The sequence below is a fragment of the Carettochelys insculpta genome, chromosome 13, assembly GCF_033958435.1.
Source record: "Carettochelys insculpta isolate YL-2023 chromosome 13, ASM3395843v1, whole genome shotgun sequence".
In the NCBI taxonomy this organism is placed as follows: domain Eukaryota; kingdom Metazoa; phylum Chordata; order Testudines; family Carettochelyidae; genus Carettochelys; species Carettochelys insculpta.
Window position 1 is genome coordinate 658,329 of NC_134149.1, and position 16,033 is coordinate 674,361.

At 54.5% G+C, this 16,033-nt stretch overlaps 1 protein-coding gene across 8 annotated transcripts in view; it reads left to right on the forward strand.

The window, feature by feature from the left end:
• Positions 1-16,033, forward strand: part of ZMYM3 (zinc finger MYM-type containing 3) — a 70,007-nt gene that overhangs the window by 35,112 nt on the left and 18,862 nt on the right. For 6 of the 8 annotated variants that reach the window (XM_075007827.1, XM_075007832.1, XM_075007833.1 and 3 more), the window contains 12 exons: positions 5,046-5,924; positions 6,679-6,722; positions 7,069-7,141; positions 7,387-8,050; positions 8,399-8,576; positions 9,056-9,268; positions 9,976-10,126; positions 10,566-10,681; positions 11,384-11,470; positions 11,813-11,963; positions 12,512-12,684; positions 13,038-13,203. In XM_075007827.1, the coding sequence (XP_074863928.1) occupies positions 5,063-5,924; positions 6,679-6,722; positions 7,069-7,141; positions 7,387-8,050; positions 8,399-8,576; positions 9,056-9,268; positions 9,976-10,126; positions 10,566-10,681; positions 11,384-11,470; positions 11,813-11,963; positions 12,512-12,684; positions 13,038-13,203 (2,878 nt within the window). In that variant the 5' untranslated portion in view covers positions 5,046-5,062. Of the gene's footprint in view, positions 1-4,836; positions 4,921-5,045; positions 5,925-6,678; positions 6,723-7,068; positions 7,142-7,386; positions 8,051-8,398; positions 8,577-9,055; positions 9,269-9,975; positions 10,127-10,565; positions 10,682-11,383; positions 11,471-11,812; positions 11,964-12,511; positions 12,685-13,037; positions 13,204-16,033 lie in introns of those variants that run through there. The other 2 variants (XM_075007831.1, XM_075007834.1) reach the window with 2 other exon arrangements.

Genomic DNA, 16,033 nt, shown 5'->3' on the forward strand with positions numbered 1-16,033 from the left:
CACCAGGGGCAAGTCCTGCCTGACCAATCTGATTAGCTTCTATGATGGGGTAACAGGCTTGGTGGACATGGAGAAGTCAGTGGATGTGGTATACCTTGACTTCAGCAAAGCTTTTGATACGGTCTCCCACAGCATTCTTGCCTGTAAGTTAAGGAAATGTGGATTGGATATGTGGACTGCAAGATGGATAGAAAGCGGGCTTGACAGATGGACCCAACAGGTAGTGGTCAGTAGCTCAATATCTGGATGGTGGTACGTTTCAAGCAGAGTGCCCCAAGGCTCGATTGTTGTTGTTCAACATCTTTATTAGTGACATGGCTGAGGGGCTAGATTGCACCCTCAGCAAGTTTGCAGGCAATACAAAGCTGTGGGGGGGGGAGGTAGATAGGATCCAGAGTGACCTGGATAAATTGGAGGATTGGGCCAAAAGAAATCTTATGTGGCTCAACAAGGAGAAGTGTAGTGTCCTGCATCTGGGGCGGAAGAATCCCAAGCATTGTTATAGGTGGGGGACTGACTGGCTCAGCAGCAGTACGATGGAAAGGGACCTAGGGGTTACGGTGGGTGAAAGGCTGGATATGAGTAAACAGTGTGCCCTTGTAGCCAAGAAGGCTAACGGCATACTAGGGTGCATTAGGAGGAGCATTTCGAGCAGATCTAGAGAAGTGGTTGTTCCCCTTTATTCGGCATTGGTGAGGCCGCATCTGGAATATTTGTGTCCAGTTTTGGGCCCCTCAGTATAAAAAAGGATGTGGATGTGCTGGAGCAGGTTCAGCGGAGGGCAACAAAAATGATTAAGGGGCTGGAGCACAAGACCTATGAGGATAGGCTGAGGGATTTGGGCTTGTTTAGTTTACAGAAGAGAAGACTGAGGGGTGATTTAATAGCAGCCTTCAACTTCCTGAAGGGGAGCTCTAAAGAGGAGGGTGAGAAGCTGTTCCCAGTGGTGTCAGATGGCAGAACAAGGAATAATGGTCTGAAGTTTGAAGAGGGGGAGGTGTAGGTTAGATATTAGGGAAAAACTACTTCACCAGGCAGGAGGTGAAGCACTGGAATGTGTTGCCTAGAGAGGTGGTGGAATCTCGCTCCCTCGAGGCTTTTAAGTGCCAGCTTGACAGATTCCTGGCTGGGATGATTTAGTTGGGATTGATTCTGCTTGAAGCACGGGGCTGGACTAGATGACCTCCTGAGGTCCCTTCCAGCCCTAGGATTGTAAGTCACTGCTTCTTTCTTGGGCCTAGGACTGGTGATCCACCAGTTGTGGCTGCTTGGTGAAGGCCAGCAACAGCCTTCAGTTTCCGTATTCTACAAGTTAACCTCCACCTAATTGTCCTGTTCCCTGCAGCTCCTCTGGTGGCTCAGCAAATACTGCAAGTTCATGTGCATTGTGCTCAGAAACAGTGCAGTGTTGTGCAGGATCCATGTATCTTGCAGACATGGCTGATGGGTGGGTTTAAGGGGCTTTTGATAACCGGGCACAAAACCTCATGGGCTGTAAATAAAATTATGAGATGGAGAAAACTGTCCCCCTGGGACATTAAAACTGTGTTTCCAATTGCCTCTCTCTGACACCTTTACCCCACATGGCATTGCAAACCCTTCCCAAGCCACCCTGCACTAGATGGGGGCAAGTCGCCCAATGGGATAGCTACCCATGAAGTTTGCTGTCTGAGACAATACAGGTAGTGAGGGACCCCTTCCCCCCCATGCACAGAGTGCAGTATGGATATGGAAAAAAAAGTTTAATTACTGCTGCAGCTGTACATTGGTGTAACATTAATTTTGTAGTGTAGGCTTGCCTGGGGGCGCTGCAGGGAGGGGATATCTGTACAGGGCTTCCAAGCGAACTGTCCCAGCAAAAGGGCAGAGGTAGGACAGAGTAGCTTGGGAAGGCTACTGAGGTACAAGGAAGTCAAGGGACAGCAAGGGATGGAGGAGGACCAGTTTCTGGATCCTCAAGCAAGATTCTGAGCTGCAACCCAGTGGAAACCTAGCCAGGGGCTTCAGGGTGAAGCAGCTCCTTTGCAGTGGGGAACTAGGCCTGATTAGCTCCTACTGAAGCCACAGAACTCCTGCTCCCCCAGTATTCTACTACCAGGGACAGAGACTCTGAGTTGGGTGTGATGGCAAAGGGGAAGACTGAGCCAGGCCAGAGTAGCAACCCTTCTCCACTGTAAGGAGACGCTTGAATATCTTTATTTACAGGAGATCAAACTTCCCTACCACTAAATGAAGTTTTGTGTTTTCATATAGTAGCCAATTTTATCTGCACCTCATTCCACACGCTTGTACACTGAACCTAATTGTGAGTTGTCTTTCTCTGCTTAGTACATCAAATGAAACTCCTCCCTGATCGTTGGGCTGGTGTTGACCTTAATGCTGGTTGCTGCTGGAGTGTCCTAACTCCTTGCTCTCCAAAAGTGAGAATTTTGGCAGAAGGCATCTTTGGAAAAGGAGAAATTATTTAAATTGTTCTGCTTTTTGGAAGATGCCTCTGGAGCCTTCTCGCCTGCCCATAGGCTCTGGATCTTCTTCAGTGAGGGTTTTTTCTCTTGTGCTGTGTGTTGTTAGGCACTAGGCCTCACACCAAGCCGCACTGTAGACTCTAGGTAGGCTAGGTGGGTTCTGCTCACACTGGGTTTTTTATCTTTTCCTTTCTGTGAGGTACATGTTAGATTTTATGTTTTTGAACTGGCTCATCCTGGGAGCCATGTCTCCTGTCCAGCTAGAGGAAAGCCCTGGAACAGACCAGAGAGCTGCCTGTGTATTTGGCAGAAGGTGGCATGCAAAAGTAGTAGTGGGCCTGGCCTGTTACTGGTGTCCTCGAGGGACAAGGGGAGATGTGCCAGTCTCATGCTAAGGAGGTAGGACAGTGTGAGGTGATATCTTCTGAAAACTAGTCCCAAGAGAATAATTTTCCCTGCCATGAAGCAGGATATTTGGCTATTTTTGTTAATCCATGAATGAAAATTTTCACAATGTCCAGCTGCAGATTCAGAATTTTCTCTCCTTCAGAAGACTGTTCGCCACGTCTGCCCCTGCTCCACATGTGTATTTCCTGCATGTTGTTTCAAAATAAACTGCCTGTTGCATAGTGCCTGGCTTCTTTGCTGTGGGTAGGAAGGAAATAACGAGGTGATAATCTTGCTGTGCCCTTCATCATCTGGCACTGCCAACGTGGGTGAGAGAGAACTGTGGGGGGAGCGGGTCTGTCCTTGGTGCACCTGTTTATAGTCTATGCTGGAGTGTGTGTGCATGAAATAGGCTCTTACGAGATGTCAGCTGCTTGATGGGGGTTGCCTTTTCTTCACAGAGAAATGGTCTGTGACCATAAGACCTTCAAATGGAGTCAATTCATCGCAGCCTTGATGTGGTCTATACACGGCCAACTAGTGGACTAAACGCTGTAACAGTTCCCTCCTCAGAGGCAGTACAGCTATAGGAAGCACCCACCATGTGGATGCAGCTTGTGCTGGGCACAGCCGTTTAGATGGCCTTGGGACAAGAGTCTCAGAGGCGCTGTGGATGGGAGCAAGCTGAGGAGCAATGCTTTGGGCAAGCATAGAAGAAACGAGTGATGGATCTGCTGCAGCTTTCCCTGAAGAGAGATTAAAAACCAGGCTCATTTCCTTCAGAGAGGAGATGCAGTAAAGGTCCGTAAAATAACTGGTCAAGGGGTGGGTAAATCAGGAGCTCCTGGTTTCCCTGTCTCTTGACATTGAAGGTGGAAGATTCAAAACTGAGAAAAGGAAATATATTTTCACACGGCCTGTGGGACCTGCTGCCACGGGAATGTCACTGAGACGATAAACTGGCCTTTTACGAATTGAATGCACACTGACAGAGTTAGAATGGTGATGGGTAACGTGTCAGAAGGCCCGTTAAGTTGTGTGCCTCAGGGGTTAACGGATTTCTAACTCTTAAGGGATCAGAGTGCTGCTCTACCCTACATCTCTGGGGGAATTCTTTCTCCGTCCTCTGAAGAGTTGGGTTCTGGACTCTGTGAAACAAAAGATGCTGTGCTGGGTGGACCCCAGGTTTGACCCAACTAGACATTTCACACGCTCCATCTCCGTGGTTGGTTTTTATGCCTGTCGCGTAGTTGGTAGTGGTTGTCCTTGCTTAGCAGAGGTGCGTGCATTTCACTCTCTGTTTTGCCCCATAATAAAGCTCCTCCAGAAGCTCTTGACCATGTTTGTGGCTGTCCTTTGGCTTCAATGTTCAATCTCTCTTGTAATGAGGAATGCAGAACTGTGTAGCATTACTGCCTAGCTTGCTCCATATCAGTGTCAGGGTAATTCCCCTAGATACTAGTTTATGCTTTTCTGGTTTTGTTTTGTCAGTTATTTGTTCAGCTAACTTCGCATCTTAGGGTTATTTCTGTCTTCACTCGAACTCCCCCACGCAAACCCCCCACCAGAAGGGTTCTTTCTGCAGTAACCAAGCACTCTGCAACTCCATGCACCTGTACAGCTGGGACCCCAGAGGTGCATCCTTATCTCCCTGGGTTTTTTTGACTCCCATCTCGTGGGGTTAGTCTGTCTCCATGATGTGGACTACACAGTTTGCGGGGGGGTCCTACAGCATGGGGGAGGGACTCCTGGTGGTGAAATGAGCTGGCTGAGAGAAAAGGTGTTTTGCATACTCACACATGAGAACTGACCTATTCAGCCCCGGTCTGGTTCTGGTAAAATACTGAAGGGCTGGCAGGACACCAGTCCCATTACTATGTTACAGATTACTGAACTGCTGCACAAAATTCTCTGAATTGACTACGCAGTTCCTCTGTAGTAGCTGCTGCTCACGCACTCACTCATACTGTGCATGTACCTTGGTGTGGTGGAGTGCCCAGGCAGGCAGAGCTCACAGCAGCTTTTTGGCTCCAGAATTTGACTCCGTGTTGTACTGTGAGAAATGGAGGTGGGTCACTGACCTCATGTTCTGCATTAGATTTCCACTGGGAATCTCATGGTGCAGCCTGGAAGAGTGTGTAATGTTCTATTCAGACGTTATAATGCTGACTTTCTGGCGCTTTCTCATTCCAGTGGTTTGCTGCTTCTAAATGGATTCCAGTGAATTTCCTGGATCTGTTGACCCACTTTCTTTGCCTGATAAGCCACTGATTGGGGATCTCCCTGCAGACATGGAGTTTGGGGAAGATCTTCTTGGCTCCCAGACAGCTGCTACACAGCAAGTGTCAGTTCTTCAGCGCTCTGAGATGGAATGGGATCCAAGCAAGCAGGCAACTGCAGATGGGGGTGTAGACCTTTTGGTGAAAGCAGACAGTTTGGCTGATCTGAGCAAATCAAACAACCTTGATCTAGATAAACCCAGTGTTTTGGATGTTCTGGAGAAACCTGATATCTTAGATGACTTGATGGTCCTAGATAAATCAAGGGATTTGGAGGGTCTGTACAAGGCACATTCTTCACAGGACGTGGCAGATGGTCATGGGGATGTCTCTGTGCTGGCTGGAGAAGACCTTTTGCCAGAAGCTTGGAGAGAAGAGGAAGATAAACCAAAATGTGACTCTGGGGGTTTAAAAGATGCTGCTGCTTCTGCCACTACTACACTTTGTGAAGGCGATACCCTGGAGTCCCCCCTGCAGCCTGTTTCTGGCTCAGAGGAGCTGAGTTGTGATCTGCCCACAGGGGAGTTTACAACACAGCTTCCAAGTTTGTCAGTAGTTTCCTCACAGTCCAGTCTTAAGCAGGCAAAGAAGACAAAGTTGAAGGCCACAAGGAAAACCTCCCCTGTGCTAAAAGGGGAGCCAGCAGCTGAAGGACTAGAACAGACCCCTGCCCTGCCTCCCGAGCATACTGATGAAAGCCAGGCTGAGGAGGGGGATGAGGATGGCGGGAATGGTCTCAGACAAGAGAGCAGCGTGCCAAAAACACTGGAGGTCACACAGTCGTCATCCCCAGGTGGGTCCTTCCAGTGGCTGTGTGAAGTTCTGGCATCATGAGTCGTGGGCAGGAGAGTGGGAACTGTTCAGCCATAGAGTTTTCTCGGGGTTTCCTCTGCATATGAACCAGCATTGCCTGCTAATTGGGGGGCTGGGGAGTGGCCCCAGTAGGAGAGATCAGTAGTTCTGGCAGTCAGAGCCAGAGCCCTGGGTGGAAATGAAAAGGTTCATTGGCTGCTGCAGCTTGAAGTTTTCCCTCTTGGCTCTGGATTCATCTGGTGCTGGTTAGTGATATCTCTAGGTACCTTGGCATGAGGGACTGAGCAGTGTGGTCAGGGCATGTCTCCATTAGACAAGGTTTCTGCCCTGCTCTCCACCCCAGGCTGAGGAAGGGAAAGTGGAAGGCCTGGGCTGACCCACTCCCTTCCCAGACTGAGTCTTTTGTTTACAGAGTGGATTTGGTCACCAGGTTGGTTGTCTGTCTCCAAAAATATAGAAGTGACAGCTGCGGAGCCCCTCTCCCACTCTGAATTCAGGGTTACTGCCCATGGCGTGCGCACCACACCTTGTATGTCGGTCTTCCTGCACGTGGTGCTGTGGTATCAAGCCTGGCTGTGTATGCGTAGGCAAGAGCAAAGGCTGACCTTGTTCCCTGTGATTACTAGACACTCCTGTTTGTGCAGAGGGTTGTTGTCTATGAGCAGAAAGCTTTGCCCTGCTATGGAGAGAATTGGGGGTCTATGGGTCACGTGTCCTCTGTATTTCCCTTGCAGGAGAAGACCTACCTGGGAAGGGAAGTGAACAGCCAGCTGAGAAGGTGAGGAGAATTCAGCCAGGTGCCACTGTCTGCCCGGGTACTTGAGGGCTACCCTGTCAAGTGAGCGTGGGAAGGAGTGTGCATGTTTCCCGGGGAGACGCCTTCTCCATGCTATGCAGGTGGCTTCCATCTCAGGTGCTGCCACCTCCCACACTAGAGTCCCTGTGTCTTAAGCCATCTTGGCCTCCATGTCCTACTAAACACAACCAGGACCTTTGCTTGAATCGTTGGCAGCAGAGCTAATTTGAAAGAAGAGCTGGGAAGTCAGGCCCTGGCAGTGGCCAAGGCTCTCGGTCTTCTCTCACGGTAGCAGATGGTTGGTCTGAATGTTCTCGGTATCTTCCAGGAGCAGAAGAGAAGCGAACGGGCCAGGAGGTCAGAGGCGTCCAGGCCGGAAACTGTGAACTCCTCTGACAGCAGTAAGCAACCTAGGCTGGCAGCTGCCAGCCCATCTCTAAGCCAGGAAAGAGAGAGTGGGTGGGTGGGTGGTTCTTGTGTGAGCACTGCCTAAGGATGCCCCTTACCAGCCAGGAGCACAATCTCCTAGGCAGCTGTGTCCCCTTCTTCCCACTCCACCTGGGGACCAGGAGGGACTCTGCCAGTCTCTGCCTTGAAGAAGCAGAGTTTAAAAGTGATTGTGGCCTCCTTCTGCTCCTTTCTCTAGGCGTGGGGAGGAGGTGTGCCCCCCTGCAGACCAGCTGTATCACCTGCTCCCGCCTCTCTTGGGGGACGGCCTCTGTAATCCACACTGGGCCGTGCAGAGACTTGTGCAGTCTGCTTCAAGTGTCTGCACTTGGGTTTGCTGCTTGGCTGGAAAGAGTCCACGCTTTTCATGTGCGGACAGCGGTGCTCAAGCTGGGGGACTTCCTGCTGCATCCCTGCCAGCACATTTCACCTTTCCAGGGGCCCTTTGTCCTTCCCCATGAGGCAATTCCAGGTCCTGGACCTTGGAAGAGCCTCCCGAGATGCCTATCCCAGTCTGGGCGCAGGGTTCTGCAGGCATTAATGGGGACTCTCTCTCCCTTTCCCTGCACAGTCCCGGTCTCCGATGAGGACTCCGACGCTATGGTGGATGATCCCAATGATGAGGATTTTGTTCCCTTTCGGACCCGGCGCTCAACCCGCATGTCCTTGCGCACCCAGATGGCTCAGCGGGCTGCCCGCTCCACTGTCACCAAGATGACTTGTGCCAATTGCCGGACCCCGCTGCAGAAGGGCCAGACTGCCTATCAGCGCAAAGGGCTCCCGCAGCTCTTCTGCTCCAGCTCCTGCCTCACCACCTTCTCCAAGAGACCAGCTGGCAAGAAGATCTGCACCTTCTGTAAAAAGTGTGTGCGCTCCTGCCTCACCCACCCTCGTAGCCCTTCCTCTGACAGGCTGTCCTCAGCCATCTCGCCCTGCCCTGCCCACCCACCATCCCGCTGCCTGGCTCTCCGTGTTGCTTATCGCCACCTCCCTGCAGAACTTGGTGTCTGCTTTGCCCCCCCGTGTCACCCCAGGCTGCTCCCTCCTGCTCCCGCCCCCATCGCCGTGCCCTTGTCCCTCCCCGCAAATGTGGTCTGTTATCTCCACTCCCCTTAGCTGCACTTCCTGCTCCCCCTCCCCTTCCCATGCCACCCTCCCTTTTGTCCTGGCATGGATGTGCCCCATGCTAACAAGTCCCTTCCTGCTCCCAGAGAGATCTGGAACACCAAGGACTCGGTTGTGGCCCAGATTGGCTCAGGTGGCTCTTTCCATGAGTTCTGCACCTCTGTGTGCCTCTCCCTCTATGAGGCACAGCAGCAGAGACCAGCCCCACAGCCTGCAGAGGCCTCGGACACCAGCCGTTGCAGTGTCTGTCACAAGCCTGGGGAGGTAAGCTAAGCCCGGGGCTCCCCAGCGTCTGGCCTACGCGGTTTGGCAGCCAGCTGCTGGAGCTGAAGTTAGCGTTAGTACAGCTGCTCTTGCCAGCCAGGCGCTTGTGAGCTGCCTCACTCTGTCACAGAGGCTTGGCTGAGCCTGTCAGTAGCTGGCTTGGTCTGGGGCACATGTCAGGGACTCCCCTGGCTTCACACTGTGGCTGGTGTGCAGATTTGGGCTTGTCTGTCGTTTTTCTGCCCACCACCTCAGAGACACAGCTTCTGCTGCCCTTTTCTGGGTCCCCTGCTGCCCCATGCAGCTCCATGTCCTGCTGATTCCATTGTCTTGGTGGGGTGGGACCAGCCTGCAAAGGCAGTGATTGCCTAGGTCTGTTCAAGCAATAGTCCTTCCTGTTCAGAGGTACTGGCCAGCTCGGGCCAGGCCCCTGCCGGTGCTTGCCTCTGAGGCAGTGCCTGCTGCTGGCATGTGTGCAGATCCAGCACGAGGTGAGCAATGGCAACGTGGTGCACCGGCTCTGCAGTGATGCCTGCTTCACCAAATTCCGAGCCACCAAGGGCCTGAAAACCAACTGCTGCGATAATTGCGGTCTCTACATCTACAACAAGGGGCTGCCCCTGGAGTACCTCTTCCACGAGGGCCAACAGAAACGCTTCTGCAACTCCAGCTGCCTCAACAGCTACAAGAAGGTGAGGAGGTACCTGGAGGCGAGGAGGGGTTCCTGGAGCTCCTGCATCTCCTTTCCAGCCTTCCCCTGGCTCGGCACAGGCACTCTCTCTGCAGTAGCAGTAGTGCCACGTGCTCTCACTCTCAGCTCTTCACATGCTCAGGAAACTTCTTGACCCAGAGATCCAAAGGCTCTCTTCAAAGCAGACCAGTGGAGGTGCATTGTACTGACTGCTGCTAGGGCTGTGGCTCCCCAGGTCTAGCCCTAGAACCTGTGGCTGGCTGGAGAAACCAGCCTGGCTCTGAGCTTAGTGGCCTGGTGCTCCTGGTTGCCATCCCAGTAAAGCTGACTGTTGAAGACACAGAGGTGGCTCTGTGTGATGGCCAGAGCCCAGAGCTGGTTCTATTCAATTGTGCTGTGCAGGGTCCCCCTTAGGAGCCTCCCCTGCGTCCAGCCATGGGGTCCCCACAAAGCAGCTATCAGCCTCAGGCTAACCTGGCCCTAGGGGAGCCCCCAGAGGGAAGAGGGGAGCATGGCCTTCTCTTGAGAGCTGCCAGGACCTGAGATCTGATGGGAAGAGAGTCCAAGTTTATTGTTCTGTCTGTGTGCTCATGTTGGCCAGCTGTGGGACAGCTGCCTGGGGGGCCAGTGGCGGGGCGTGTGTGAGTGGGGTGGATGGGCTGAGGAGGGCTGGAAGGCAGGGCTGTGAGCTCTGCTTTGTGCCCGCAGAAGAACACCCGCGTGTACCCCTGCATGTGGTGCAAAACGCTGTGTAAGAACTTCGACATGCTGCCCAACGTGGACCGGAGCGGCAAGATGGGCCTGTTCTGCTCCATCTGCTGCACCACCTCCTACAAAGTGAAGCAGTCGGGTCTGACTGGTAAGAGACTGCCAGCCCCAGAGTGCCATGTGTCCCTGACCTCCAGCATGCTGGGCGGAGGCTGGACCAGCCGGCAGAGCCGGAGACATGACACATCTGAGGTTCTCTGACAGCCACAAGGGCACCAGCAGGTCCTGTTGCAGGCGCTGTGCTGGCTGGGCTCCTGGGTGCAGCTGATGTGTCCGAGGTAAGCCACGGCTGGGCACCACACTGTCCAGCTGGACTGGTGCTCTGGCCTGCCTGTCTTGAAGCAGCATTTCTGCCCTGGCAGAGCCCAGCAGCCCCATTCTCCTGGGGTTATTGCCCCACGGTGTCTGAGGACCAGGCCCTCTAGAACAGACCTGGGAGAAGACAGTGGGATGGGAACATGCAGCCCCCCTGCCCGCCTCCAGCACCACCTTTCATGCTGCCATTGTTCTCTCCTGCTTTGTCTCACTAGGTCCTGCCAGGCCCTGTAGCTTCTGCAGAAAGAGCCTGTCAGAGCCCTGCTATTACAACAAGACCGACCGGGTTGTGTACCAATTCTGCAGCCCCAGCTGTTGGACCAAATTCCAGGTGCTGAAGCATGCTTCCTGTCACAGCGTGGTCCTGGAGCCGCCTCCCCTCTCCTCACCCAGCAGAAGCTGCTACTGCTGCTTCTTGGGATTCCTCCTCTCAGCAGAGGCAGCTGCCCTCCGGGGAGGGCGTGGTGGAACACCCCCGCTGGGGCACAGGCGTTGTGGGGGCTGTGCTTACAAGTACTCTCTGTTCTTATGCCGGGGGCAAGATGTAGCTGACTGTCAGTAACTCCCATGCCAGCAGCCTGTGCACCAGCAGTTCTGAGGGTGATTCATACAGTGCAACCCTATGGATCTGGTGGAGGCCACAAAGCTGGGTGGGAAAGAACTCCTCCTTTCCTGCCCATGAGCAACTAAGGAGGAAGTTAGTAGTTGCAAAGGGTGCAGATTGTAAAGTCTGTCCCAGGAAATGTGGACCAGGAGTCCTGAAAGAGGTGGTGGAGGAGGTCTCGGGCCCACAGATGTGCATTTCTGGTGAATCTTGGAATCCTGAGGAGCTTCCGGAAGAGGTGGAGGACAGCTAATGCCACGTGTCAGTTCAGAGATGGCCAACAGTGTAGCCAGCCAGCCTGCTGTTGGTCACTGGCAAAGTCATGGAAAGCAAATAAGGCATCGATCAACAGAGCCCCGTAGGATGGGGCAGACGTTTCTGCCTCCTCCAAGCCCTGTCTCCTTTAACCTTCTCCCTTTCTCCCTGCAGCGCACCAGCCCTGAAGGGGGCATTCACCTCAGCTGTCACTATTGTCACAATCTCTTCAGTGGGAAGCCCGAGGTCCTGGACTGGCAGGTGAGAAGGGGCAGCAGGGCCTGGCCTGTGAGTGTTTGGGGCTGAGACCCAAACAGAGGAGTTGCACAGCCTCCTTTTCCTGCTCTGCAGAGGGGAGGGGAAGGGCTGGAGGGGAGTCATCCAGGGCAGGGGCAGAGCCTGAGTCAACCTGCTCTTGACCAGATTAGCAGGCAGCCGTACCCCTTCCTGCAAGGGTGGCTGTGGAAGTTGGTCTCTTGGGCTGGGCTGGGGGCAGGAGATGCTCCCCTTGGCCCAGGTCCTACACTGGGACTCTGTCTGCCCAGTGCTGTGGTTCCGCTCAGCTTGTCAGGCTGGCTGACCTGGCGGCGGTGTCTTTGGCAGGACACAGTGTACCAGTTCTGCTGCAAGGATTGCTGTGAGGACTTCAAGCGGCTGCGTGGAGTGGTGTCCCAGTGTGAGCACTGCAAGCAGGAGAAGCTGCTGCACGAGAAGATCCGCTTCTCTGGGGTGGAGAAGAACTTCTGTAGCGAAGGTACATGCAGAGAACAGGGGAGAGGGCTGCGGGGCGCAGGGAAAGGAGAGTCCTGGCAGTGGAATGAATGGAGGTGGGCAGAGCCCTGGCCTTGTATTGCAGGGAGGCTGAGTCAGAGCCACATGCCTGGCTGCCCTCACCTGGGCATAGACCTGGCTCTCCAGTGTCAGCTCAGGGAAGGCTGTCTCACTGCTTTTCTCTGCCTGAGGGTTGGGGGAGACAGCAGGTAGCAGCTCCGCACCTCCTGTCCTCACACAGCTGCACTCCAGCATCTGGGCTGGCCTGGCCTTGTCCTGCCTGGCAGGTTCCTGCACACAGGAGGCTGGAGGCGTTTGTTTGGAGTCAGTCACGCTCTTCCTAGGAGCAAAGAGGTGAGAGATGGCAAATCCCCTGAGGTCCCATGTCATCCCAGCCCTGGGCCAGTGCAGGATTGTTCCCAACAAGGCTGTGCTCTGTAGTCTCTCCACACACCTGGCGTCTGGTCTTGTTCAGCTCAGGGAGTCCCCCAGTGCACCCTGGGAAGGTTTCACTCTATTGTTTCTCCGCAGGGTGTGTGCTTCTTTACAAACAGGATTTTACCAAGAACCTGGGTCTGTGCTGCATCACCTGCACCTACTGTTCCCAGACCTGCCAACGGGCGGTCACTGAGCAGCTGGAGGGCAGCACCTGGGACTTCTGCAGTGAAGACTGCAAGAGCAAATACTTGTTATGGTACTTTAAGGTCAGTATGGACATTTGGCTGGCTTGTGCTAAATGCTGGTGTGGGCCCCGCCACAGGGACCTCCCACCCCTGGGCCTCCCAAGCTGGGCCTCCATGGCTAGCCCCACTTCTTGGAGGTCCTCAGCCATGCGCAGCTCCCGCTCCTGAGCCTTCCCAGCTAGCAGTGAAGGGACACTGCTGAGGGGAAGGTCACAGCTGGCCATGCTGCGCTGGAATCTGCAGTTTGTAGTGGCATGCAGAAGCAGGCTGTGCTGTGGGAAGCTTGCAGCTCCTGGCGATATGTTCTTTCTCTGCCCGCAGAGCAGGGTGGTAAGTGACTTGTTTGTTTGTGTCTCTTGTCACTCGGGCTCTAGGCAGCTCGGTGCCATGCCTGCAAGCGTCAGGGGAAGCTGCTGGAAACCATCCACTGGCGGGGGCAAATCAAACACTTCTGCAACCAACAGTGTCTGCTGCGGTTTTACAATCAGCAGAACCAGCCCAACTTGGACACGCAGAAGGGGCCCGAGAGCCTGCTGAACAGTGAGTTGGAAGAGGCAGGGCTGAGCCCCAGAGAGACAGGGGAACTGGGCTGGATGAGACACTAGGGAACAATCCTGCATGACCCCTGAGGCCTGGGACCTACTGGGGCTTCTCCATCTCTAACATGGAGGGTTCTGTGACATGCAGGGCCCCGAGGGGAGGAGCCGGTGCCTGCATACTGCCTGTCACTCTCACGCTTAGCACCAATGCTCAGGGGTTTAATGCGCCACTCTAGCCTCTTACCTCAAGTTGCCAGCTGGGAGCTTGACTTACAGGCTTAGGGGACAGTGTGGTTTGACTTGCTAATGGCCCCGCACCACCTTCTATCTGTGAGCTGCCCAGACGCCTAAACTAAGCAGGATTGGGCCACGTAAGCCTTGGCTAGGACATGCAGGGTGCTGCAGGAAGTGATGATGGTGATGCTCCCTCCTGAGCTGAGCCAGTAACAGAGCAGGACAGGAGAGGGTGCTGTGCTGCTCCTGATCAGACACGAGATGGAGTCTTACCACTTGTCTGCCGTGTCAGTCAGTTGTAGGGGCTGCTAACCCCAGTGTCCAGGACAGTCCTCCTGCTGCCTTCCCTTGGAGGTTGGATCCCACCTCCTGCTGCCTTCCCTTGGAGGTTGGATCCCACCACCTGCTGCCCATGTCCTGTCGTCGTCCAATGTAAATCAGGAGGAGGGCTATTGCACAATGCCTTAGGGCTTCCCTGAATGGCAGGTTCTGACTGGTACTGTGAGGGACCCAGCTAGCTCCGTCCTGGGAACACGGCTGACCATGCTCTGCTTGGCTCTTGGGGCCACTGCCTCCTCCTGTGTTACTCAGCTGGTTTGATTCAGACTTGCAAACTGCCTAGGACTTGTGGTGATTTTACGAGACGGGGGAATTAAATGACTTGCACTTCAGATGGAGCCCATGTGCACAGCTCTGACTTTGACCAAACCCCGAGACTGCTGCCACTAGCGCTACAGCCTCAGAAGAGCAAATACTCCTCAGAGAGAGAATCCCTGGCTCACCTGCCCCACGGGGAGGAGATACTCTCTAGAGACTTGTCTCCAGGTTCTGCTGTCAAGAGAAGGGGGCAGGAAGGTTCTGGCCCCATAAATCAGATGGTGGCAGGGCAGCTAACAGCAAAGCTGTTGCGTGTACTCCTGTGAGAAACAGCAGGCAGTAGGCAGCAGCCTTTTCTGTAGCCAGCCAAGTCCCTGGCACCCCACCAAAAGCATGTTGGACCTGCAAGGGCAAGGCCAAGGAGGAGGACCTGGGTGTTAGGCTGAACCTCCCTGGTGGCAGCAGGGGCCAGGACCTTGTGGACATCTGGATGAAGCACCTCCTGATGTTGAGACATCTGGGAGCTGAGGATCCAGCCAGAGGCCTCCATTTTATAGGGGCTGTCCTGATACTTGGGAGTTTCTTATATAGGCACCTACTACCCTCCCCTCCACTCCCATCCCAGTTTTTCACACTTGGTAGCTGGTCTCTTTGGGGTCATCTGAAATGCATTCAGTGCTGCCTGTCCTTGACAGCAGTGCCGCTGCGCCCGAGACTGGGCATGGGACGTCCCAACGGTGTTTTCTCAGCACCGCGTGGCACATGCGTGGGCAGTGACCAGCCTGAAGGCTCTTTCTGCTGCATGCTGCCCTGGTTCCCAACATGAGCTGGACAGATGCTGGGTCTCAAGAGACAGGCTGCTCAGCAGCCAGCAGTGTCTCATCACTGACTGGATTCCAAGCAACAACCCCTGCAGCAGGATTCCCTCAGTTGTGCAGGTTCACTTACCTGTCCCAGAGGTGCTGGGGAGTGGCTGGCCTGAGAGAGGCAGCAGCATAGAGCTCCTCCACAGGTCGGTCTGTCTGTCTGTGGTTGGGCCCTGCACAGGAGCAATTCCCATAGCCTGAAGCAGAAAAGGTACGTCCTCCCAGCAGTGCCCCAGAGTGCAGGTGCCTGTACAAAGGCTCATGTTTGCTCTAGCAGCCTCCTCCCCAGTCCTGTGGAGGTGGCCCACTTCTCCAGAAGCAGCCGCAGAGTGACAGGGATGAAGGCCACGCTGGTAAGAAGGCAGCGGCTGCGCCTGGGGCAGTCCTGCAGCCTTGGGCAGGACTGATTCCTTGACTGTCCTAGGCACAACTGTTGACTGCTCGTGCTTCAAACTCTTGTGGCTTTCTGGAGCTGTTGGTCCCGGTGAGCCTGTGGCTGCCCCTGGAACTTTTTAGCCAATTGCAGATGCCACTGCCTTCTTCCAGCTGAGCCTGTGTATGGGAGCAGCTGGCCTTTGGCTGATTTCAGGGAGAGTTGTGGAGAGCCTGGCAAAGGTAGGGCTGGCTTCCTCCCTCTGGGGCTGGCCAGACCTTCCTATGTAGAGTGGGACTTTGAGAGGGCCTGGCCAGTCTGTGGCAGGATTCTTGGCCAGGACTTGCTCCCTTCCCCAAGCTTGAGCCAGCCAAGGGCGGCACTCGGACTCGCCCAGCAGCTCTCCTTGTTTCCTGAAGAGACAGAGGATCTGTGGGAGTCAAGCCCACAAGAAGGGCTGGACCCACAGACTGTGCTGTTGCCTGCCAGGCTGGGACACTGGCAGCTCCTGGCTCCAATGCGGGGGATACCTGCTTCCAGGACTCCTGCTCCATGGCAGGCTGAAGCTCTGGCAGAGGCTGTACAGAGAGCTCAGTACGCCAGTGTTAGTGCCCCGGACAGCAGGCCCTGCCCACAGCCGCACGCAGTCTGCTACCTCCTGAGTAATTCTGACAGGCTGGCAGACAGGTAAAGGAGCTAATAGCAAACTGCACCTGAGTGGGAGTGGGGAGGCCATTCTTCTCTGTGAGCAGGAACTGGCT